The following is a 27,303-nucleotide window of genomic DNA, read 5'->3' as shown; positions in this document are numbered from 1 at the left end:
GTGACTTATCAAAATAAAATAATTTATATAACGTCTCAAGTTTTCAAGCTTCTCAGTTAGGAAGAAGGTTTAATTGGCCACTTTTAGTAGATAAGAGAGATGTGCCTACATTTCTGAAGATGAAGGCTATGCCAAACATCCAGTATGCACCTTGGCCTATTCAGGTCAGGCCTTATGGAGGCCGCTTTGGATGCTCTATGCACTTACGAAACACCTGCTCACATGAGAATAGGCAAAGGACAAAGTGCATCCTGGCAAAGGATCTTCTGGTCAAAGCTGCTAAGGTGTACAATGGAACGTGCAGCTCTGAGAGAAATGCACAAACGTGGCACAGATATTCCTGGAAACGAGTTCCCATCTGAAATGTTTCCTTGGTGAGAAATCAATAAGCCAGCCCACTGAGCACACTGAACTTCACCTCACATCCTTCGTCCTTGAGAAAGCATGGAAAAGCCACATACAAAAAAAGCCCAAGTCCTTCCAGAACCTGGTTGGCTACACTCCTTTATTATACTGTTTTTCACTCTTTAAAAGCCAATGGATCACTCAGGGGTCCTTTAAAGAACAAAGCGTTCTTGTTATGAGGTTTGCATAAAGTAAACTAAACTTGTTCCACAACAGCTGGCTTCACAGACCAATAAGTGCTGCCGTTCTTTACCTGGACAGTTAATCAGACTCCTGGGGAAGTAAAGAAAACAGATGCCTGCCCCACCTCAGAAGAGTCGGGGGTGGGGGTGGGGTGTTACCAGGCCTCTTTCATGTGCCACAGCATTTTAAAAACAGCGTTAGTGAGAGGGAACTGGTTTTAAAAGGTTTAAATTCCTAATTAAGCAACCACTTCCAAATTAGGTGACCTTGGCCAAGGTGACCTTTCTCTGAGTCTAGATGCCTTATCTACACATAGCGCTTAAAGCACAGGGTGCCGCAACAGCCTACAGAGTGCCTGTCACCCTGCCTGTCACATAAGCACACTCGTAGTAGTGTTGGCTATTGATGCTGCAGATGATGGATGATGACAACGTGGACAAAGGTCCCTTCAGCAGTTCCCTATGCAGAGAGCCTGAGAGTCTAGTGCCGGGCCATGAAAGGACTTGGAGAAGTAGTGTGCCTTTACAGTCCCCAGGGACAATGTCTCAGGATTTCTGCTGTGTGTTGTCAGGCGTATCAGAGAGATTTCAGAGAGATTAGCCAAAACTATGCAAGGAGCTGAAGGCAACCAATATGGTGAGAAAAACAGAAAACCCAGCACAGCGTTTCTGGTCTCATCATAGGTCTCCTTGTTTCATTAAGTATGCAAGAGTTCTGACGCCTTGTTAATTCATGGATTGTTAATGCCTTTGACCTTTGGCCCTAAAAAGATGCCCGCTCAGTCCTAAAAGGAGCATTGGAAAGCTTTGTCAGGTGTTTGACACCTAAAATATAACAAAGTCACTGACAATTTAATAACCTTGTGATGCTCTTGGGAAGGGGACTTTGGATTGGGAACAAACATAATTAAAATGTAGACCACTCCAGAATGTAGCAAAGAGCTGTCCAAGAGGGAAAGCCACATTTTGGCACATCACGAACCCTCCCGCACAGGAATGAGCCAGGTCTCCTCCAGACAAGACAGGGACTGAGTCACTAAAAGACAAATTAATCTAACTGCCCCAATATTTGAAGAAAGGAAAAATCCATAGTGCTTAGTACTTCTCTATTTATAGAAAGGAATTCATTAACAAAAAAGCAATTTCTCTTGTTAGACATCAAACAATGCTGTCTTAATTAGAGAGAGAGACAGTCTGTCCAGCAGTTCTCTTTTTCCTAACAGCCAGGAACAAGAATTCAGAAAATAGCTTTTCCATGCAGGAAATGTAAATGGCTCTAAATTATTATGGCTTAGGAGGATGCACAGAAAAACTCTGGTGGTCATCACACATTTAACATTCTGTTAGCATATTCATCCAAATGCTGATATTACCCTTTTCTCATCTTTGGCATTGTGCAGGATGCCTTGTGCATTTATGCTATGCTTTGAGACTGGAAACCCCAGGGGCAAAAACATAAGTTTTTCTATAATTTTTAGTTTCTTTTAAAATTTATAGAGCCTTGTTCACATTTACCAGGCTCTTTATTATTCATTCCATGACAGCAAAAGAAGCATCTTCAAAGGAAGAGCTAGAAAAGAACAATTTACTAAAAGTCAGGCCTCTAAAAGTTTAGCAAAAGTGTGAATGATTCACACATATTCTAATCAATTTTTAAGTTTTGCAGCAGCAGCAAATAATTAGGCAATTTAAAACATTTGCTTTAAGTGATAAGAAATTAATTCTCCATAAGAATTCTGGAGAAGTCAGAAAAGAGGTGGAGAGAAATTTTATGAAGGCTATGATCTACTTGGATGTTGTAAACTCAAAACTGAATATAACAAATTGACTCTTAAAATCATGAGTGTGCCCACTGAGGCAAAGACTGTGTTCTACTGTGGGCACCCTCTAATTTTTATCAACAGTAAGAGGATTTAAGCTACCAAGGCTCAAAGGTTGATGACTTTTCTGCTGCAAATTTTAGCTGTGATCAATAGGCAGCCCTCAAGCTGTTTGGAATCCTGACACCACAGAAATGTCCATGTGATCAGAATCCATATTTTAGACATTGAGAATGCATTTTAAGCAATTACTGAAGCAAAAATCCATGCACAAAACATTTTCCAAGGACATCTCGGTGCTATTAATATTATGCTATTATTATTATTATTATTATTATTATCCTTTTCAATAAACCACTTAATCCATGAAATCCTTATCTATTGTATGAGTAAAAGTCCATTTCAGTCCCCTGTAAGATCAAGAGGCCAGGAAATAAGTTCCCAATAATAAAGAGAATGGAAGGAGTAAGGTAAAGGAATAGTTTCATGATACTATTTTTAAATGGTACTAACTTTTAGAATAGTTCCACCACTACGAAGCTCCAGTAAGAGCAATTCAAGTTAAAGTTGAACACAAGCCAGATTTCAGATTACATTTCCTCTTATAACATTAAACTCAATTATATTTTAGTATGTGCTGAATTCATTTAGAAATACTGGAAAAATCACTTTGCCAAGTATCACTCCTGTCCCTTTTTGCCCCCCCCCCCCAAAACACTGAGTGTTTGTAATGTAGTTTGGAAAGGTAATGGCATTTGGTAAGTCTTACTCAATTGGATTTATCATGCAACTGTGTACTTTGCACTAGAATTGCATTTTAAATTGTATGTCATAGAACATAAAGTATACCTACAGCAGCCATAGAATTGAGCTGATCGATGTAGAATTCAGGCCAACTTGTAGCTCCCTTGTTCTCTTCCTGGTCCTAAAAAGAAAGAAAAAAAAGTGATATACCACCAGATAATATACACAACAGCCATAAGCACATCTGACATCCAGAGCATCTAGACAATGGCCCACACAAACCATTAAAAGACACTGGGATATTTATTTTTAAATGTTGGCTTTAAATCATTGGACTGTCCATTTAGTCTACTAGGGAGGTCTTTCCACTCCAATTTCCACAGAGAGTGCTGAAGTCTGGGTTACATGTGACAAGAAGACATTTTCTAAACCATGGATGGGGGAATTTAAATGGGAACCTAGCCACACCATGGTGTAAAGTTATTCCCTTCAGAGGCACAACAACAGTGGGAAGGGCACTGAGGACACATGATCTTTAGGTCCCACATCATTGTGAGGACAGTACTGCTGCTGGACTGCACATCTGGATGAATCCATGAATGAAGGAAACTTCCCTTAAAACTGACCACAAGATTCAGCCAGTTGTTAGGCAGACTTTTTCAGTTAGTTTATTCAGACTCCAGCAGAAAGTAAAAATTCTGAAGAAGGGTTTCATTTGATGTGGCCCAAACTAAGTACTGCTTTAGATAAAGAGGTAGGACGAAGCCTGACATTGAATGGAAGGTAGTAAATGAACACGTCAGTCCCAGGCCCAGCCTCACGCTGTGATAGCTCGGGAGTTCTGACAGAAAATGTAGTGTGTCTGAGTGGAAAAGAACTGAAACCCAAGGAATTCAGGAACTCATTCCTAAACTGCCCCAGCCAGTCTTACTGACCAGGGTAACCTGGAGTCAGCCCCTGAACCCCCAGGGCATCTGTGGATGAGAAATCTGTGCCAGCCTAAATTCAAACCTCCAAAAAATAAAAAATATAAAAATTAGCTGTCTGTGGCCTCTGCTCCACTGGAGCATGGAGCCCATCAGAAGATGGCCTCATGGTCAGAGATTTCTATGCATTTGTGCACATCTATGTGGTAGTAAGTCATTTATGTGGTCAAACAGTCCTAAAAACTGTAAGTCATTTGTGTGGTTAAACAGGCCTGAAAAGGAAAATCTCAGCTATTCTCTAGCTTCACATTCAGAGAGCGCCTTAGTACAATCAATATCCCGTGTCCCTGTGGAGAAGATACTGTACCATGTACATATAGCTGCTACTGTCTATGCTGTTTTGGCATCTAATTGAGTAGAGCTCTATTTACTGGTGTCAAAATCCCAATCCTTGGGAGAGTGGTTCAAGGTAGGGTTTTTAATTTCAGTCCTATACTTTACCTCAAAAAAACACCTTCTCTAGGCAAAACTTTCTGGGCAGGTATACATGGGTGGGATAAAAAAATGTAAATTCAAAACTATTTTTTAAGTAGTCACAACAACAGGGCAAAGTAACTATTACTTATAATGCCTTAAAGTTGGCAGTAACTGATACCTGAACTCGTGCAGTTGTGTGAATTTCATCTGGAGACTGAACCAGCCAGAGGACGGGGATAAAGGCGACAGCAGTGGCTTTGAAGTTGGACTGGATTACACTTCATGGTTTCAAACAGTTTGAGAAATCCAATGAATTTTTAGAACAGCCCTTGATTATAATTTAACATGTTAATAAAATAGAGGCAGTTAATATGAATGCTAAACCCTCTTTCCTCTTAAGAAGGAGTATTAAAATTAGCAAAACCCTGCTGTTACCAATGTACTTCATAAGCCAAAACCTGCAGTGATATTCAATGGTATTAGAACCTATAAAATGAAATAGAAGGTGCCAGATCTTTCTAGTCCCCCAAACTACAGAAAATTTCCAAAACTAAAACAAAATCAAGTTCCATTGCCAAGGTCCCACAAGAGCCTGTCTGTTGTAAGCTTAATAGCTATAGTTACAGTACAGAGATTATCTTAGAAACTGAAAGTTAGTATATAGAAAGCAATCTTTACACCTTGGAAATGTTTTAATAATTCAAACAGATTAAGAGTAGGCCTAGACACTATAGTCAAAATAATGGGGGGAAAGCTTCTTCTTCTTCTTTTTTTTGGTGGCTGGCTAGTACGGGGATCTAAAGCTTGACTTTGGTGTCATAATACCACACTCTAACCAACAGAGCTAACTGGCCAGCTCATGAAACTTCATTTTTATTTCACTTGCCTCAGTGCTGAAAAAAATTCAAATGAGCTAAAGTATGTGAAAGTTTCTTGTAAATTCACTATTATCACTCCATTCCTGGGTGTGATCCTCAGAGTTCTTCATTTTGGCAATGCATCTCCAGGTTCCCCTGTGTACAACCTTACTTCTTTCATACAGATGTGTGCTGTGTAGTAGCCAAGTGAAACTCACTTCTATGAACCAACTCTCTCCTCCTACTTTGTGTGGCTGTTGAGTCTATAGTTCCATAGAGTCATAGCCAGAAGGAGATGAATGCAACTATTCTTTGTGGGGTCGGGGTGTGTGTGTGTGTCCCATAAAGAGCACTGGTCACTGAAATATGACAAAGGGAGACCCTCTCCTAGGAAGTCCATGAAATAAACTGTTTACAGGAGTGCAATGCATACAATCTTCCTGGAGGACAACTGGGTCCTATGTACTATGAGCCTCTAACACGTATTAATCTTTGAACCATATATCTCAATTCTATTTATTTGTTTTAGGGAAACAAGTAGAAAAATATATACAAGATTGTATAAATATATTAGCTGTAATAGAAGCAACAGCAACATTCAGCATTTTATATAGCTTGCTGTGTGTCAAACAGTGTTCTAAGCATCGTACTCTTCCTTTAATCTACCCTAAGAAGTAGGTATTATTATTATTATTAAAATACTAATTTTACTACAGAGGAAACAAGAGGCAAAGAGAGGTTAGGTGAGTTGCCAAAGGTCATACAGCTGGAAATTCAGAGGCAGTGGGAAGGAATTGGGGCAGGCTCTTTCCTAAGATTAGCCTACAGATTAATCACAAGCAGTATACATTAAGTGCAAAGCTGGCTTTCACTCTTAACCACTTCACTGTAAGAGAACTCAAACACGGCTAGTGGCCAAAAATGAGTTCACATTTCCCTAAACCTCTATTGCTATTTTTGCTACATTCAACATTTCTGAAAATAATTCTAAGGCCTGATGTTTGACACTGTATTACCTCTGATCCCCCCTCTCTAGACTTTCTGTGGGAACTCTTTCGCCCCTCTATCAATGCCTTACCTATTTTTATACATCTGCATACAGACAGCAGTTAAAAAGCTTTTTTCTAACCTGCTTTGCTCCGTTACACACCTTGGTCTAAAGGCCATCTTCATGGGGATTTCTCAAGAACACTTGCAAATTAGCTGATAGCACTGAGCAGTTCTGGACACTGGAACTGCAAACAAACTCCTCCCTAAACCACACACCTCTAATGCTACTTTTGGCTACTTTCTTCACCAATTCCATTAGAACTTCTCTCTAAGCAAGAATATTGGCTTCATTCTATTCTTAAAGTTTTTTCCTCTCTTTTAAGACAGATTATTGGCAACAGTTAATGACACCTAGAGAAGGTTGCCTTATGGGAATACAAATTCTAGCATTCTCATTTTAGTCTACCTACAAACTGGATAATTCATATTAAAATCTAGTTTTGTTTCTTCTTGAAAATGTTATAAGCATTTAAGTTTATATGTCTATCCTCAGAAGGTCCATTAGATAATTAGAATTACATTAAATTTTATGTTATAAAATTCTTCACTGACTATTGGTTTTTGAGAATATTTACAAACATCACATTTTTCGAGAGATGGTATGGTGGTGGGGATGGGGAGGGGATGGTATGGTGACAAGATGACCAGATAGGAGATCTGAAGATGGGACTTAAGACCTTACTTTTTGACTTACTCAACTGATATTTTTTGGTAAGTTTAAATATCTCTGGGGTCATTTTTCTTCTCTCCAAAATAAGAGGGTAAACAGACTGTTTCTGAAGTTCCTACAAGCCCTAACATTCTGCGTGATTCCAGTAGTGAGATGTTATGGAAAACACAATGTGTACTATACTTAGTTTGATCTCTCAGTTTCCAGCATCAATATCTTTATGTTGTTCAGTGATTCAGCTACAAAACTGTTAATTTTCAACAGTTATTTCCTTTGTAAGATAATTGGGTAGGTAGGTGGGGTCCCAACATTTTATTATTTCCTTAATCCAACTCTTCCTGTTTCCTTAGGAGGCTAGTAGACATCTGTAAGAGAACGTGTATGGACAAGATTTCCTGCTGGATGGAATTCACCTCTGACACCTTGTCTATGCTTTCCATCTGCACTGACTATGGTTTTAACCTCTTTTCTAGGTTGTCTACCGTATCAGCCCATTTTTGTTGCTTATAACAAAAATACCTAAAACTGGGTAATATATAAGAAAACAAAATTTATTGCTCATACATAGTTTCTGAGGCTGGGAAGTCCAAAGTCCAGGGAATATTTTTGGTGAAGGCCTTGGTGGTAGTGATGGTAGGGTATCACATTGCAAAAATGGTGGAGCACAGAGAAAGACACTAACCTCCATATTCACTCTCCTTTTAAAGCCTTCAAAACCATGCCCCTGACCACCATTATTAATCCATTCACTAGTGTATGGTTCTATAATCTGATCACCTCTTCAAGGTCCTACCTTTCAATTACCATAATAGGATTTCCCACCCTAGACAGTTACAGTGGGGATTACATTTTGGGGGGATATTCAACCCAAGGCATGTACTTTGCTCCCATTACCCAAATTTTGGAGGGGGGGAGGCTTTGTTAGAAAAGAGAACTTGTACAGTGCAGGGAATCTTCAATAACACCTTTTTTTTTTTTTAAATCATCCAACTCATTTAGAAAGTAAAGAAATATATAATCTTTCTAACCTCACTTCATTTCTAAACAGCACATTTTTTCATTACAAGTCTCTGGTCAGTGGCTGGTAGAAAAAATTCCAAGAGATCCTCCCCCATCTTCTTTAAATGTACAAAAGTACATTTATTTTTCTCAACATCAATTTGCTCATAAGGATTGATTTTGCATTATTTCTTAGTTTTCACCCTTTCTGAGGTAACCGTTCAGAGCCATATCCCAAACTTCTGTCTCTACCTCACTATCATCTCTCTCCATCACCTCCGGGCTGCTCCACTTTTCTCACCATCAATAGACATGCATTTGAATCCTTAGCTACTTATGAGCCATTTTAGGCAGTCAAGTTAAGTAACCTCTTTGTGACTCAGTTTTATTTTCCTTATCTGTAAAATGGGTGCCTACCTCCTAGGGTTATTGTGAGGATTTGGGAAGGTAATACAAACAGAGAAAGAAGCAGGAACAGTACACACAGAACATGCTCAATAAATGATTGCTATGATGATGATAATACTGGTCCAGAGTCTCCAGTTATGGCCATTTTAAGTCCTTGAAAATTGTAGCTACCAGTTTGGAAGTAGATTTTGGCAGTAATTGTTTAAATTTTAGGTGTATTCAGCCTTTAACCTCGTAAATGTACTTTCAGGAATTCAGCCTATTGTTACACATTCACAGTTGCACAGACAAACAAAGGTACTTCAAAAAGTTCATGGAAGGAGTTGCATTATCCTTTAATTCCATGTTTTCCACAAACTTTTTTGAAGTATCCTCATATATCACAAAGATCTTTCAGCAGTGTTTGAATTAGCAAATGATAAAAAAGGAAACAAATATATGGAGATGAGAATGGTTGGATAAATTACTATTTAGCAATGACAAAGAATAAAGCAGAGATATCTAATGATGTAAAAAAATGACCCACTATATTGTTGACGTAAAAGTGATACAGAATATTATTCCCTAACTGTAGAAAAAATATCTGTATACATTATACACAAACATTTCCAAAAACATACACAACAAAACTTAACAATGGCTACCTCTGGGTAGGGAAGGTCTTTTACTTATAGGCTTATATTCAATTCAAATTTTTATTTTACCATAAACAAGCACTGTTTTCACAATTAAAATAGAAGTAAGGTCTAAAGCACTATGCATTCTGTTAAGACAATAGCTCTGATTTTTCTGATATTCTGTACAACATAAAATACACCAAGACCCTGCAGCATTTGAGATGTCTCTGTCCTCTACTACCAGGGCATCCCTCCACCTCCCACAGCAAATAATTAAAAATATTTCCCTACTAATTGTCTTTTCTCACTGGATTTTCTATTTCTAAAACATACTGTAACCCCAATATCAACTGTTTATGCAGACCAAGAAGCTCTATGATTTGGGATAAGATTTACATATCCGAAGCATGCTAAAATTTTCTAAATTTCCACACTCATATACTGGGAAATATGTGTGACAAACAATTTCTTGGTAGCAGCGGAAGTCTTTCATTTTATTGATGTAAATGGGACTCAAAGTACAGTTACAAAATTAAGTCTTCAAGTGAGAATAACTTCTTTTGAAATGGCCACAGGACACTTTTTTTTAACAGGATCACTTCCCAAATAATAATACGTACATACTGTAGAGTTTTTCTTCAGTTGAAGATGCTCACAGTAAGGCCCAAAATGGGCTGTGCAGAAAGCCAATCATTTGTCAAGAATGTGTTCTGTGGTTGTTCACTAGATCACGAATCACAGGCTGAAGCAACATTCACTTGGCCAATCAAAGCTATAAGTCTCCATGTGTGCTGTTAGTAATCCATGAGATTCTTAGATAATTTTGTCAGGAAAGAGACACATTCTATCATTGTCTAGATTGGCCCCAAATCCTCTAGCAATGTATAATAGCAACATCATCTCAAAAATAGTGAAGACATATTAAGGTTTAACCAAATGAGTTTCAATAGCAAAAGTGTATTGTTTCAGTGTGACACAAAGTAAATTTTATTCTGATCATTTTTATTACAGGATTTCCCTGCAGGAATTAATTACCAATAGAAACCTGTTCTACTCACAAAGAAAATGCCATTAGAAAATTTATGCTAATATGATTATGTAGAGAAACAAAAAATTCTACCCCTTGTTAATAAGCAAAAAATTCTCATTATGATTTAGGATTTCATGGGCCCACCACCATAAACTAATGAATACAATAGACATTAAATAAATTCACTCTATACCTAGAATTTTATAGAAAACTAGGCAGAAAAGGGAAGACAGGCCAAAACAGTTTATTCTGTTAGGTATATCTGCATGATGTGTGGCAACTAAGAGAACATAAATGAATGAAGGTGAATAGGGGCCAATGTGAGACCAGGTCCAAGCACCAGAGAAAGGTGAATAGATAGGATGGAAGATGCAGAAATATTGTGGGATACCTTGCAACTTCTGTTAACTCTCCACACTCTGGCTCAGTAATAGTGTAAACAGCATCTTTTCAAAAGATGGTCACAATAAAGTGTGGAACTACCTGACAGTCCAAGAGTCAGCAAACTTTTTCTATAAAGGGCCAGACAAGAAATACTTTAAGCTTTGCAGACCACACACTCTGTGGCAAGTATTAACTCTGCATGGCATAGTGTGAAAGAAGCCACAGATAACACTTAAGTGAGTGGGCATTGTCATATTTCAGTAACACTTTATACCTAAAAACAGGTGACTGACCAGATTTAACCCACAGGCCATAGTTTTTCAACCCCTGTGCTAGATTAAGCTTGGCTCTCAAAAGGGCTGAAGTATATCAAAATCCTAACTTTGTCACCAACTATTTTCCACGCTTTCCCCTCTCTCTTACGCCACTCTTCCTGTAGCAAGTCCCAGCCATAAATGAGGGTCAGCTCAGAAAGTGTTCAGAATTTTCCCAGTACCCCGCACTTTTTCTAGAGGAGCAGTGTCCTACCACGTCTGCGAAATCTACCTTCTTGCCAAGCTCATTGCTCCCTGGATGTAGTTTAATCCTACTTTTCAAAATAGCATAGCATCATTAGGTCCTTTAAATCCTCCCCCGCCCCAACTCTTTCTATCTTGTTCTTACACTGGGAAGAGAAGAATTAGGAGGTCTACAAACCTGGGTTCCTGAGACTGTTGCTTCATGCAACTCTTTCCAGCACCTACCTTTAACCCCTAGCAATGGGCAAGAACTTTACCCTACATCTGAAGCTTTCCAGTTGAATTCAGAAAATAATTCCTATGCAGTCACATTTCAAGATAGTCAAGTGGTCCATGGGACTGCCAATCCTGGTTACATATTTTGGCCACTGCCACAATTATACATCAAGTACATCTGTTGCCAAAATCCGGTTGGGCCCACACAAAGAATGATTACAGAACAGCAGCTTCTTCAGCTGCCAGGAAATCCAACGTCTCCTAAGCCTCAGAAATTCAGTTATTCTAGGATAACATGCAATAACAACAGCTTTCGTATTTAGTATTTGGAATCAGGAAAGAGAGAGCAAAACTCCGTTCCCGTTTTTTCTAATATTATAAAACATCTGTATGTTTTTAATGAAAGCCATCACAGAATTATATAGCTGGTCTTTGACACTTGAAACATTCTATTCCAAGTTTCCCATCACAGGGGTCCCTCATAAGGTCACCAGTAGGTGACTCATCGTCTGCTCTCTGAGAGAAGGTTTCCACAGGTCCACAATCTTTTGGAACTAGCACTCTCATATACTGTTAGAAAATTAGCCTCATACTGAATTGATACATGTCTCCTTATAACTTCAAACACTTGTTGGCCTTAGTTTTGCCTTTGGGAACCACATGGAATAAGTCTAATCTCTCCTATGAACAACAAACCAGCAAACACTTAAACAATTTGAATAAACTGATCATGTCCTCTCCAAATCTTCTCTTTAACAAGCCAAAAATTCTCCACTGGCTGGAAAGCACCAGTTTATCTTCCTCAATTCAAAAATAAATCTCAAATTGTGCATAAGTATATCACATCTCATGCTCTATTTCACTTCTGTATCACTATTTGCAGAGATAACTCCAACAAATATATCTAAATTCCTCTGAAAGGGTTCTTCTTACATCTTTGTATCAATGATTCACAACTCTGTGCACTCTCCACTAAGAAAGTATATGGAAGCTTTCTGACCAAAGTGTCTCCACAGGAAACAGAACGAGAGCTCTCACTTTCCTAGTAGTCCACACAGATAACATTTATTACTTAAAATAAAAGATATATAGCATATGAAGCGGAGGTAAACATGTATAATCCTTATTTTATTAAGTACACATCTTTTAACAAAGTTGGCCATAAACTAAATAGTAAAACTGTTTTCTTATTATAAGATTGAGGATGCTTTATCTCTAAAAGATAAAACAAAGTTAATAGGATTGAAAATGGGTGAATAAGACCTAGGCTCACTAGCTGCCAAGACACTTTGTGGGAAGTTTAAAGCATTGTTTTTTCACCCCTCTGGCTGACATTTTTCCTGTCTCTGTTCCTCTCCTGTATACTCATCCCTCCACACATCATAGGAATTACTTCCATGTATGCATATGAAACATGACATCTCCTCTGACCCTCAGAGCTCTGTTCCCTCCCTTTCTCTGGTCTATACTAGGTATAAATCCTACTAGAGCCAATATAAAATGCCATGTTGTACCATACAGAGCCTTTCACCATCATGTACTCCAAAATAAAATATACTTACAGACCTCAGATCATTTAGAATAAGTTAGCTTCTCATTATCAATTCTCTAAGTCTAAAATTCTATATTAATAAAGGATAATTTTTTAAAAGGTAAAAGCATGACATGAACTTAAGTTAAATATTTTACTGAGCTCATTAATATACAAAGGATCTAGTAAGATGTTACAACTGGTTCAAAAAAGAATCCAAAGAGTGGACATATATAAGCATTGTGAATGTTGAAAGATACTTACAAATGGATGTAAAACTGGTCAAGAAGGCAATAATCAATTGTGTCAAACAATTTGCATTTCAATGGACAAGAACCATTTTAAGTGCTATCAGTTTGATGGTTTTTTAAAAAAAATAATTTACTGATCTGCAAAATAGCTCAAAGACAATGAAAAGTAGGGATAAGTCTGAAGAGCGTGATAGACAGGACATTCAGTAAACTTTCCCCCCATTTCAATACAACTGTAGCTTAGCAGAATAAAAGATGCACGGCTAGTATTTCCTGGTTGAAGAAGATACAATCTATAAAGGTATAATGTGCAAGCCAAGCTGCATGAGTAACTTTGATCCAGCCTTCTCATACCTAAGTGACCTAAATGCTCAGACTTGCCCAAAGCTCTTGCTCAAGAACATCTACCCCCTTCTGGCCACTTCACCTCAGTTGTGTCCATTTCTGTTGCCTTGTCCATGCTGCATGGCATGGTTTCTGCATGCACCAGTGAGTCTCTAACTTGAGACCACTCTTCTTGTGACAATTCTATTCCATCTCCCTGAGAAGGGAGCACTTGATACTCTATCCTTCCCTAGGAATTCATTGGTCAAGTATCTGGGGGTATTACTAAGACTTCCTATAATAAACATCAAAAAAAGCTGTGAATGCAGTGAGTTTAGGCCCTCCAGCCAGAAAGAAGGCTATACTCAACCTTGCTCCCTAACAGTTGGTCTGGAGGTAGATGACATGTTAGAGTAACACATAGTATAGTCTACTAAATCTCCCAAGGACGTGGTGGTGTTTTAAAATCTAAATATTTGTGTTGATAGCCTAATTCTCTTGTAGTATCAACACTATACATCTGAAGGTATGGCTTCTCAAGGGCAAAATAGCAACAGAATCCCTCTTTTTATCATGCTGATAATCCACAATGCTGATTTGAATCTAAAAAGTCATTTGCAGAGCCCAGGTAAGCACCAGTCACATGCGCTGTCACCACCATCACCAGCCCACACCTGAGCCCCAGAGCGGCCTGCCCACTGCCTAAGCAGGAGCCTGGATGAGCGCCAGTCCCATGCACCACTGTAGCCAGCCCACACCAAGCTCCAGAGAGGCCCACACACTGCCTGAGTGGGAGCCCAGCTGAGTGCCGGTCCCATGCACCACTGCTGCTGCCACCACAGGCCCGGTCCCATGCCCAAGCCCCAGAGAGGCCCAAACACCATCCCCACCTGAGCAGAAGCCCAGGTAAATACCCTCCCACACACCACTGTCATGGGCCTAAACCTGAGCCCTGGAGAGGCGCACCCATTGTCCAAGCAGGAGCCAAGGCAGCCCATCAGTCACTCAACTGCACTGATGCAAGAGTCACCAGCAGAGCCTACAAATAGAGGAGGAAGTCTTTCCCCTCATAGCCCACTCCAGAGTAATAATAGAAACAAGTGTCCTGCCAGATGACCAAACATCAATGAAAAAAATACTAGAACTACAAATAAACAAGAAGGCATGACACCACCAAAGAAATATGGTAATTCTCAAGTACCAGATCCCATTAAGCAGGAAACCCTTGAAATGTATGAAAAGGAATTCTGAGCACTGATCTTAGGAAAATTCAAGAGATAAGAGAAGAATCAATTAGAGAACACAATGAAACAAGAAAAAATATCCAGGATATGAAGGAGAAAATTTACAGAGAGATAAATACCTTAACAAAGAATGTAGCAGAACTCCTACAACTGAAGGATTCAATGAAATAAAAAAAACAGAACAGAAAGTTTGAGAGGCAGGCTAGAGCAAACAGAAGAAAGAATTTCAGACCAAGAAGAGGGTCTTTCTGAAATAACCCAGGCACACACTAAAAAGGAAAAAAGAATTTTAAAAAATGAAGAAAATCTAAGAGAGCTAGCAGACAGCCTCAAGCACACAAACATACGAATCATGGGTATTCCAGAAGGGGAGGAGAAAGAAAAAGGCACTGAAAATCTATTCAAGGAAATAATAACAGAAAACTTCCCAGGTATAGGCAGAGATGCAGACCTTCAGAACCAAGAAGCCCAAAGACCTCCAAACAGATTCAATCCAAAAAGATCTTGTCCAAGACACATTATAGGCAAACTGGCAAAGCTCAAGGACAAAGAGAGAATTCTAAAAGCAGCAAGAGAAAAGCATCAAGTAAAGTCTGAACCCCCATCAGACTAACAGCAGACTTCTCTACTGAAACCTTACAGGCCAGAAGAAAATGGGATGATATATTCAAAATGCTAAAAAAAAAAAAAAGAAAAGAAAAAGAAAAAATTGCCAACCGAGAATTCTACACCCAGCAAGGTTATCCTTCAGAAATGAGGAAGAAATAGTGTATTTCCCAGACAAAAAAAATTAAGAGAGTTCACTACCACATGACCAGCCCTGGAAGAAATTCTCAAAGGAGTCCTGCATCCAGAATCTGAAAAATGATAATCACTATCATGGATTCACAAGAAAGAGCAAAACCTGTCATTAAAACTAAAATGCAAACAAGAAAAAGAAAGAAGCTAAATCATGTCACCTCAAAAATCCAACTAATATTGATGATGAAAAATAAAAGGAGAAGAAAGAAACAAATGATATTTAAAACATCTAAACAAAAAGCAATATAGTGACAGGAGTAAAGCAATACTTGTCAATAACAACCCTAAATGTACATGGATTAAACTCCCCATTCAAAAGATACAGACTCACTGACTGGATTAAAAAGCTAGACCCAACTACATGCTGTTCTCAAGAGATCCACCTCACCTATAAAGACACAAACAGACTAAAGTAAAGGGATGGAACAAAACATATCATGCAAATGGAAATGAAAAACGAGCAGGAGTAGCTATTCTTACATCAGATAAAATAGACTTTAACCCAAAAACCATAAAAAGAGACAAAGAAGGCCATAATAATGATAAAGGGATCTATACAGTTAGAAGACATAACAATCATAAATATGTATGCACCTAACACTGAAACACCTTGATAAGTAAAGCAAACACACTTAGACCAAAAAAAACGAGGTAGAACCTAATATGATAAAAGTGGGTGACCTGAACACCTCTCTCTCAGTATGGGACTGATCTTCCAGGCAAGAAGTCAACAAAGAAAACTAAACAACAGACTCCTCAATGACTAATGTGTCCAAGAAGAAATTAAACAGGAAATCAAACAATTTCTTGAAAGTAACAAAAATAAAAATACATCACACCAAAACCTGTGGAATACTGCAAAAGCAGTACTAAGAGAAAACTTTATTGCAATACATGTTACATCAAAAGAATGGAAAGATTTCAAATAAATGACCTAACATTATGCCTCAAGGAACTAGAAAAACAACAACTATCCAACCCTAAAAGTACTAGATGGAAAGAAATAATTAAGATCAGAGCAGAACTAGAGTCCCAAAAACTGATACAAAAGAGCAATGAAACTAAAAGTTGGTTTTTTGGGGAAGATAAAATAGATAAACCATTAGCTAGGTTAACCAAAAAAAAAAAGTGAGAAGGCCCAAATACCAAAAATCAGAAATGAAAAGGAGAGTCATTACCAACCAATACCACAGAACTATGAACAATCATTAGAGATTACAAACAACAACTGTATGCCAACAAATATGAAAACCCAGAGGAAATGGGTACATTTCTGGACACATACAAACTGCCAAGACTGGACCAGGAAGAAATAGAAAACCTGAACAGATCAATAACAAGCAATGAAATTGAAGCAGTAATCATCATTCTTCCAAAAAAGAAAAGCCCAGGACCGGATGGCTTTACAGCTGAATTCTATCAATCCTTTAAAGAAGAATTAATACCACTTCTCTTCAAACTTTTCCCAAAAAATGTAAACAGAAGCTATTCTCCCATACTCATTCTATGAGGTCAGCTTCACCCTGATACACAAACCAGATGAAGATACAACAAAAAAACAAAATTACAGGCCAATATTCTTGATGAACATGGATGTAAAAATCCTCAACAAAATATCAGCAATCAGAATACAGCAACACATCAAAAAAATTATACACCATGATCAGTGGGATTGATTCCAGGAATGCAAGAATGGTTTAACCTACACAAGTCAATAAATGTGCATACACTACATCAACAAAATCAAGGACAAAAACCATATGATTAAATCAATAGGTGCAGAAAAAACATTTGACAAAATTCAACATCCCTTCATGATAAAGACTCTTGGCAAATTAGGTACAGAAGGAAATTATCTCAACACAATAAAAGCCATTTATGACAAAGCAATCATCAATACCATCCTGAACAGGGAAAAGCCAGCTTTCCATTAAGAACAAGAACAAGACAAGGATGCCCGCTCTCACTACTCCTATTTAACATGGTATTGGAAGTACTAGCCAGAGCAATCAGGCAAGAGAAAGAGATAAAGGGCATCCAGATTGGAAAGGACAAAGTCAAACTGTCCCTGTTTGCAGAAGACATGATCTTTTATATAGAAAAACATAGACTGTACTAAAAAATGCTTAGAACTGAATAATAATTTCAGTAATGTTGCAGAATACAAAATTAGCACCCCAAAATCAGTAGTGTTTTTATACTCCAGTAACAAACTAGCAGAAAAAGAACTCAAGAAAGCAAGCCCATTTACAATAGTTGCCTAAATAAATAAATAAATAAAATATCTAGGAATCAATTTAACCAAGGAGGTGAAAGATCTCAACAATGACAACTACAAAACACTACTGAGAGAAATTAAAGAGGACACAAAAAGGTGAAAAGACATACCATGCTCTTGGATGGGAAGAATTAACATTATGAAAATGTCCATTTTCCCCAAAGCAATCTACAGATTCAGTGCAATCCCCACCAAAATCCCAATGACATTCTTCATGGAAATGGAAAAAAGCAATCCTAACATTCATATGGAACAACAAAAGACCCCAAATAGCCAAAGCAATCCTGAGCCAAAAAAATATAGCTGGACGCATAACACTACCCAATTTCAAATTATACTACAAAGCTATTGTAACCAAAGCAGCATGGTACTGGCATAAAAACAGATACTCAGAGCAATGGAACAGAAGAGAAAACCCAGGAATCAACCCACATACTTACAGCCAACTGATTTTTGACAAAGGCAAGAAAAACATACATTGGGGAAAAGACTGCCTCTTCAATAAATGGTGCTGGGAAAATTGGACATACATATGCAGAAGAATGAAACAGGATCTGTACCTCTCACCATATGCCAAAATCAACTCAAAATGGATTAAAGACTTAAATATAAGACCTGAAGCTATAAAACTCCTAAAAGAAAACATCGAGGAAACACTTCAGGATGTAGGACTGGGCAAAGAATTTATGAATAAGACCCCAAAAGCACAAGCAACAAAAGAAAAAATAAACAAATGGGATTACATCAAACTAAAAAGCTTCTGCACAGCAAAGAAAACAACAGAGCAGAAATACAACCTACAGAACATAAGAAAATATTTGCAAACAATACATTTGACAAGGGATTAATATCCACAATATATAAAGAACTCAAACAACTATACAGTATAAAAACAAATAATCCAATTAAAAAATGGACAAAGGAGATAAATAGACATTTTTCAAAGGAAGACATACAAATGGCCAACAGGTACATAAAAAAATTCTCAGCATCACTAATCATCAGAGAAATGCAAATCAAAACCACATTGAGATAACGTCTCACCCCAGTTAGACTGGCCATTATTAAAAACACTGAGAATAACAAATGTTGGCGAGGATGTGGGGAAAGTGGAACTCTTCTACTTTGTTGGTGGGACTAAAAATTAGCACAGCCATTACGGAAAACAGTATGGAGGTTTCTCAGACAATTACAGATAGAACTACCACATGATCCAGCAATCCCATTACTGGGTATATATCCAAAGGAATGGAAATCATCACGTCAAAGGGATACCTGCACTCGCATGTTCATTGCAGCTCTATTTACAATAGACAAAATATGGAACCAACCTAAGTGTCCATCAATGGACGACTGGATAAGGAAAATGTGATATATATACACAATGCAATACTACTCAGCCATTAAAAAAAATGAAATTCTGCCATTTGCAACATGAATGAGTCTGGAGAAAATTATGTTAAGTGAAATAAGCCAGACAAGCAAAGAGAAATATTGCATTTTCTCACTCATAACTGGGTACTAAGAAGGAAGGAAAGACAGACAGAAAGAGAGAAGAAATATAGAAACATGAAAGAAAGAAAGACAGAGAGACAAAGACCACAATAATATGTTGAACTTTCAGAAGGAGAGAACAAATCTAAGGATAGTAGAGATGGGGGGAGGGTGGGAGAGGGTATGGGGAGTGACAGGTCAGGTAAAGAGCATAAAGAAAAATCACAATTTGTAATAACAAATATGCTAATAATAAAAAATTAAAATTAAAAAATAAAATAAAAAATCATTTGCTTTCCTTCTCTTTCTTTTACTCACCCAACAAAAATTTATTGAGTTCTATAATGAGCTAAGCAGTTTTCTAGGTTTTAGAATATCTGAATTAAAAAAACAAAGTCCCTTGCTCTCTTTATGAGTGATCCATGAATATGATACGTAAGCACTTAAATTCTAGACTTAACATGTTTCCAAATTTTAGAGCCGAGAGGTTCTCAGAAGATCACAAGCTCATTCTGACCATAGGTTCTAAGACTTTGCAAGAGTAGCTACAAAGAACTATACCTATTGACACATTTAGCTGTCTTTTCTCATCATGTTAAAAAGAAACAGTCAAGTATAATGAACTCTCCTGCACTTTTACTAAGCCTCAGTTTCGATCAATGTATCTTCTAAGTTCAAAATAAAGATTATGTGCAAGCATTCCTGAACTTTGCTGGGAAAAATGCTTTGAAACACTTCCTTGATAGCACAGAACGTTACGTTAATATATTTTCTGTATGTCACAAACTTCATTTACACTGGTAAAAATCATCAAGAATTTATGAATGGCCGGAATGAAACAGCACATCAAAAATCAGGCTTGTGCTACTTCTTAGCCAGATATCATTTTTGTTCTCCCCAAAATCACATATCTCAGAAATGCAAGAAAAGAGTGGCACTTTCTAGTCACCCTGTGGGGAAGAGCAGCAACAACAGTAACAAAGAGAAGAGCAACAATATGACTGCATTTCTGAAACAGCTCGGGAGCAGAATGCTCCAGCACCCTCTTCTCTCCTGAACAAGCCTCAGCTGACTTTGCAGACTTGAAATCTTAAAGTCATATGCTACAGAATTCAGGAGGAAAATGTATTTCATATTTAAGAAAGCAGCCACAATCCTTATTTAGAACTAAGAGCTGAGACTTTACATTCCACTTCCCAAACTATGAGACATTTACTTTATTTATTTTAACAAGTCACTTCTCTGGCAAAGATCTTCACACTATCACATATAACTGAAGCCTAAAAATCTCAATCAGTACAATTCCAACATCTGAAACCAGTTTTATATGACAATCCCCCCTCATTTTCAAGGCAAAGAGAGAGAAAAATTCTCTAATTATTATTTTCAGAACTGATACAACTTCACAATCCCCTGAAGCCAGGCAAGGCACTTCGCCTATGACACAACAGTGTGCAATGACATAAAACAAATTACTTCTACACAGCTTAAGAGACAGATCTTTGACCCACATGTCACCATAGAGTGTTAAACAGACCCAGGTACAATTTGGTCCAGTTGGTTTGTAAATTAACATGTTTGGACACACATCACTGAACTCTTATGCAGTGTGGAAATCCAATCAGTGGTGTCAATGGCCTCTGCTGCCTCACATCTTGCTACCAGATTTGATGCTACCAGACCTGCCTTTCAGAGTGTCGTAAAGAAGGTTTTGATGTTCTGTAAACTGCCCTTGGGAAACTATCAAAGTGTGTTTATGATTTGCAGTGTAATGCTTAACACGAGGCTATAAGAAGAGACGACACTTTGGATATGGGAACACAGGGAAGTACGTCTTAGAAACTGAGGAAACAAAATGTTTTTCCTGATGTATGGGAACAGATAAAAGGATACCTACCATCTTAAGTCTGCTCAAGTCAAACGTTCTGTACTGCAAAAGAATAACTGAGAATTTAAGACACTGTAATTTAGGGGTGGTATTCTTCATAGACTTTCTACTGTAACCCATTCCTTGTGCCACAAATTACCAGGTTTCTGGAGTATAAGAAATTTTGAGAACCCCAAATTAGAAGTATTAGTGGCACATTCCTGCTTACACTGGAAGCTCAAAGCTGCTTACTACTTTTCAAAGAAGAGAAGTTCTGAAATGCACCAAGAATGAAATGGATTCAATAGAATTAAATGTGCTGGAGCTATTAGTGAAAATTTCAGAATAAAATATAGATAGGAAAAACACAGGAAGTGTTTTTTGTTCTTTTGTCTTTATTCCAAAGGGGATATTTCCTTCCATTGATGTCTTTCATAAACCTAACTCATGGAGCTGGTAAAGTCAGGCAGGCTTGTGGCAGGGAGTGTCTGCTGAGAACAAGGGAGAGGTCCAAGGGGAAAGAAGCTTGGAATATGCTACTCAAATCTGACTATTACCTATGGGTAAGAGGAGCCTTCAAGGACAGGGATGGAAAATATTTGCTACATATATCATATCCTCTATCATGTGTCATGGCAGACATTGCTAATCAATTACCATGCTATTTCTTATTAAGACCATTCATAACCTCTGAATGCTTCTCAAAGTGCTCCAGTCTTCTAATTTCAATTGTTCAAAGCAAGCAATCAAGATAAAACTTTTAGCCAGCCCTGCTTGAGGTTGTTCATACTCCACTGGCTAACCAGGGCAGGCAGGCCTATTTCTTATTAAGACCATTCATAACCTCTGAATGCTTCTCAAAGTGCTCCAGTCTTCTAACTTCAATTGTTCAGAGCAAGCAATCAAGATAAAACTTTTAGCCAGCCCTGCTTGAGGTTGTTCATACTCCACTGGCTAACCAGGGCAGGCAGGCACAGTAGGAATATTGTATGAAAGGATGTGCACTGGTCTGTCAAATCTCCTGTGCTATATGTCCCTTGCGGGCTCACTGGGTTGGTGGCAACCAGAGTAGACAGCTACTTGTGGACTCTCAGATGTGAGATATATTGATATCCCTTTCCATTAGAGATACACCATTAGTGAGACCATTTGCTCAGATTCTCTAACCAAATGCACTCTGAGTTCCATGGGATGCTGTAGTAGTCTGTTTTCATCCCTCAGACAATTCTGCACCTGCAGATTACAGAATTTTGGAAATGAAATGGAGCTATGCCTGTGTGCTTCAACAGGCAAGAAGTTCAAAGGGACTCCCCTAGTCACATTTAGACCCTTGGTTCCACCATAGCACTGTTGATAAGTGACCTGAGACAAAGATGGAGGGCTCTAATACCTTCAAGGACTCCTACCTCTGCAACTGGCACACAATGGAATCTGTCCTGTACCTGAGCTGTCAAAAGAAAACTGCTTAGGAATTAATCATTTGGGGACGAGAGATTGCTGTTCTATGGCAGCTAAGAACAATTGTCCTCCCAGGGCTTCCATTCAAAGCCAAAGCTCCAACTCTCTTTCAGTGACTGGGGCCAAGGCAGGAGTGTTCTTCCCACAGTGGGGCACCAAACGTAGGTGTGAGTGACAAGCACCACATGAACACCATGGGAGCTGCTTCTGTAGCCCCCATTCTAGAGGGGAAAATAGAGCTCCACAGGACACACAACCCCCAAGTTCCCCATTGAGGGAGCAACTGAACAGCAACTGAATTGTCCGATGAATATATCTTACTTCTCTGCTGTATATTGCTTACTTCTTTTTGTTATTGTTTAAATGATTATAAGTGAACACAAACACAGGGGCATTCTCTCCCACCTCTTCCAGCTTAGTGTTCCCTAACTACATACAGGAAATGCAAGACCCTGAGTACAGGGGTGTTAGTCACTGAAGAAATGCAAATATTAGGAAGCACAAAAGAGAGATGGTATCCACAAAGCAGACACCTGCTCACTGTTTTTACAATGCTGTAAAGAAGAAAGCAAAGTATTTATAAGTTGAAGAATTAGTAACCCCCAAATGCATGAATTGATTTGTATATAGGAACAGAATTTAGGCATGGGTGATAGACAGCAGGTCAACCTCTCAATTTCTTAGTACAAGGAATCAAGGATACAAGGAATGGGAGAGACTCTCAAAATTTTTATAAAGAGATGCTCAAGATAAAGATGCTGTGGTTAGAATAGGAGGAAGAGACCAGCTGTGTGATTTCCAGCCACACTCAATCTGCTTGTTTGTGCAGACATGCTGATCCTGCACCTGCACTTCAGTCACCAGCCAGGGAAGTGGCGAATGCCTCAGAGGAACTTCCTGTGTTTGGTGATGACATATATCAGTCAAAAGTTTGCTAAAGATGGAAACACAATTTGCCTGGGTCTGGAACTGAGGGTGAAAAGAGGTCTAAAGGAGAGAAAGAGTGAACCACACACAGAGCAGTTTCCTCTGTAGTCAAAACAAACAAACACACTATTGAGTGAACTGTCCATTTTTATATACTTCTAAGATTTTGTACTTTTGCATGGCTGTATGGGTATCTGAATGGAATGATTTTCATTTTCTAAACCTTAGGTTTTTGTTTTTGTTTTTAATAAGCCCTTCCTATTCCAGTAATTTTTACTTCAGTTTGATTTATGAGACATACGGGGGGAAACTGAAAAACGTTAATAACAGTTTGTTGTACCAGAAATATTCAAACTTAAATCAAGTGACTGATCAAAGCAATGAGATAGTAGTTACCTTCCCTCAGACAGTACCAACCCCTCAGATGGTTGGCAACTAATTCACTGCAGGCATAAATTATTATAACCACTTTGGAAAGCAGTTAAGGTAAAAAATGTTAATATCAAACAACTCAGTAAGTACATGTCTAGGTGTCTATCCTAGGGAAATTCTTAAACATATGCACAAGAGTGTTCATTGCAATATTTTTTAAATAGTGAAAAATTGGAAATAAGCATTGTCCAATGGGGATAAAATAATTAAATTGAAGCATGCTCATAAAATGGAACACCATACAGCAGTCAAAATGAAGAAATACTATATGTTGTTTATGAATATATACACACAGAGTAAGGTTATTAATATATGGGAAAGTAAAACAAACAAACAAAAAAACAAAACCCCATACCACCTTCAGAGTAGGAATCCAACTGTATTTATGTTTTATTTCTTTTTTTAAAAAAAATTTGCAGTGAATATTGCAAAATGTTAGCATTTATTAAATATGTTTATTATATTTTATACTTTTTTATATATTTAAAATTTTCACAGCAAAAATTAAATAATCAACCAGAAAATAATTTATCCCATGACTTGAGGGGTGAATTATCAGTGGTTAGATATCTCTTTCAGAAATTTTACAGAATGCCTATTTATTGTAAACCACTCTGGTAATTATGTTTAAGACTTCTAACAGTAACAGTATCTGCAAATATGCTGAAACATCCTTTTATTATGTGCCCAACACTGTAGTTTTATTTTGTTAGCTTAACTTCAGAAATAACATAGCTAGAAGAAACTATTGAATTATAATGCTGCAACTTTGGACAAATTTTGTGGCTGAACAGGGCAGTTGTAAATCTGGCTCACTTTGACCTAATAAGTTACTTACCTATGAAAATCAGCTTGCTTAATGGAACCTCTTGGTGTTGTGCCCTATAAAGGGATTTTTCCCCCTTGTAAACAACGGCAGTAGCAAAGTTTTCACCTAAAAATCTCTTTAGTCCTCTTATTTCAACACCAAAGATACTCATCAACCACTTATTTACCTTTTCTATAAGACAGCAGACAGAGCCAGAAACTAAATTTTATTTAAAAAGTGGCTCAATCCACACACATGCCCACTTTCCAGACTTGACTTCAGTTGTTGTTAACAACTGCTTACCAGGCAAACCCAATGAAGTGAGCTAGCCCTGGTCAGCAGAGTGCTGAAGCCCTGTGGTGAGGACCTGGGTGAGAGGAAGAAAAAAGTGGAGTGTAGTTCAATTTGTTCTGGGCCTCAGTCTTCCCAAACACAAATTAAGGGTGCTTCTGAAATCAGGTTCAGGGCCCCACCTGCATATTGCTCACCACTGCCCTAGAACTTTTGCTCTAAATGGGTCCTCCTTTTACCAATTTCTGGTGCTAATAGTAGAGAGTTCCTTGGTCTCTTCCCATATCTACAATATAGTCTCCTAAATTACTATTTCTGCCTCTGGAATGTCCTACAGTTCAACTAAGGGAAAGGCACTTTTGAAATTGTCACTACTGTTCTAAGAAAACCAGGCATCATCACTTAAGAATATGGAAATGAATCCCAGGTCAGTATATGGGTGAACAAGAAGAAACTCAGTTCTTACCACTGTTACAAATAAAATTGCCAATTGAAACCCAAAACTGATATTATTAAACAAAAGTATTACAGAAAGAGGAGGCAAATAAATACTCAGGAACCAGTTGTCCGTTATTGGAACATAACTTTGGTTTAAGGACTGTGAGAGGCAGAGAATCCTTGAATGGACAGTATTTTATACTTCAAATCTAAAACTTAATGTTCATTTTGATAGGACTGGCTTTTGTAATACGAAAGAAGGAAGGAAGGAAGGAAGGAAGGAAGGAAGGAAGGAAGGAAGGAAGGAAGGAAGGAAGGAAGGAAGGAAAGCTTTAAGATATGTCACTGGTGGGGGATGGGGGCACAGGGAGCAGGGCAATGAGAAACATGCCTTCAGTGGATATCTGCACAGAAAACTGAGGGAATCTCATCACGGCAAGATTACCATGTTTTCACACTAACTAAAAAGATAAATGGTGCTGAAAAACCTTGCGTGGTTTATGGTTTCATCTTTGTTTTAATCTCCCTAGGGAAGAGTAACAAATGAGAGAGAGAGAGAGACAGAGGAGAGAGAGAGAGAGGAGAGAGAGAGAGAGAGAGAGAGAGAGAGAGAGAGAGAGAGAGAGAGAAAAGAAAAAAAATGCCACAGTTGTCTTGACAACACAAGCATTGGTTGCATCTTAAATAATATTTTAATTTAATTTGAATTTTAATAGAAATACATGGTGGCTTTATAATGTTCGAGTTGGCCAGGCTGAACTTCATCCTGTCTTGTAGGTTTCTGGGTAGGATGAACCACAAGAGAGATTCTCATGGGAGAGCTGGAGGGTGGCACGGAAGTGACAGTCGTTCTGCAGTTCACACCTGCTGTGGTTTACCAACTGGGTCCCCTCATTGGTGTGGGACAGCAGGCAGTTTCTGCATTCTGCCTCAACTTCTTCTGGGCCAAGTGTGCATGTTGAGCTTCATGATTAAGAACCAGGCTTCTGCAGGACACCCACATAAAAGTCAGAGGCAATGAAAATTGACACAGCTTTCAGTCTGTCCTCGTGGGCTCCATCTCATTCCTATTCCCTGCCACTTTACATCCATCTTCCCTTCCCAATGGCCTGCTCTATGGACTTAAGGCTCCAGCACTAGATGCAAAGAAACAGCCTTACAGAGAATGCTTAGCCAGCTTCTATGATTCATAGGGCAAATCCCTATAACAAATCCCTTGGTGTGTGTGTGTATGTGTGTGTGCATGCACCTGCTTCTCAGACCTGAAACCTGACTGACACAAAATACATAGTATGCCTTTTTTCAAACAGATCAATTTTATTTTTTACAATCAGGAAGAAAATATTTCAAGGTAAGAGGGAGAATATGCACTATAGAAAATTTGGGAAATATTTATATAAAGGAAAACATAAATCAAAGTAAATCATCCACAACCCTACCCAATAACTGTTTGTCTGTCTACCTACCTCTATATATACACCTTTACAAACTTTTGATCTTACTAATTACAAAGTTTTATTTATATATATATATATATATATATATTTTTTTTTTTTTTTTTTTTTTTTTTTTAAACCTTGGCATTCTGTGCCGAACAGTTTCCCATGTCATTAAAATTTCTTTGGAAACATGACTTTTCACTGGCTGCAAGATACTCCATTGTGGATGTGGACCATAATATAAATATCCTCCTTTAAGTTGTTTACAGTCATTGGCTTCTAGAGACAACATTGCAAAGAACATCCTTGGATATAATTCTCCATCTGCATCTTTGATGATTTCCTGGAAGAGGAATGTATCAGGCTCTGAATCCATATGACCAAATGGGTTGGGTCACCCACCTGCAGGTCAATCAG

General features: G+C 38.1%; 1 protein-coding gene across 2 annotated transcripts in view; it reads right to left on the bottom strand.

Moving 5' to 3' along the window:
- DAAM1 (dishevelled associated activator of morphogenesis 1) overlaps positions 1–27,303 on the bottom strand; it is a 104,672-nt gene that overhangs the window by 52,775 nt on the left and 24,594 nt on the right. For both annotated transcript variants that reach the window (XM_008575921.1, XM_008575920.1), the window contains exon 3: positions 3,261–3,332. In XM_008575921.1, the coding sequence (XP_008574143.1) occupies positions 3,261–3,332 (72 nt within the window). The remainder of the gene's footprint in view (positions 1–3,260; positions 3,333–27,303) is intronic.

Source organism: Galeopterus variegatus, unplaced genomic scaffold (assembly GCF_000696425.1).
Source record: "Galeopterus variegatus unplaced genomic scaffold, G_variegatus-3.0.2 Scaffold1257, whole genome shotgun sequence".
NCBI classification, from domain to species: domain Eukaryota; kingdom Metazoa; phylum Chordata; class Mammalia; order Dermoptera; family Cynocephalidae; genus Galeopterus; species Galeopterus variegatus.
This window is presented reverse-complemented; position numbering and strand designations above follow the sequence as displayed.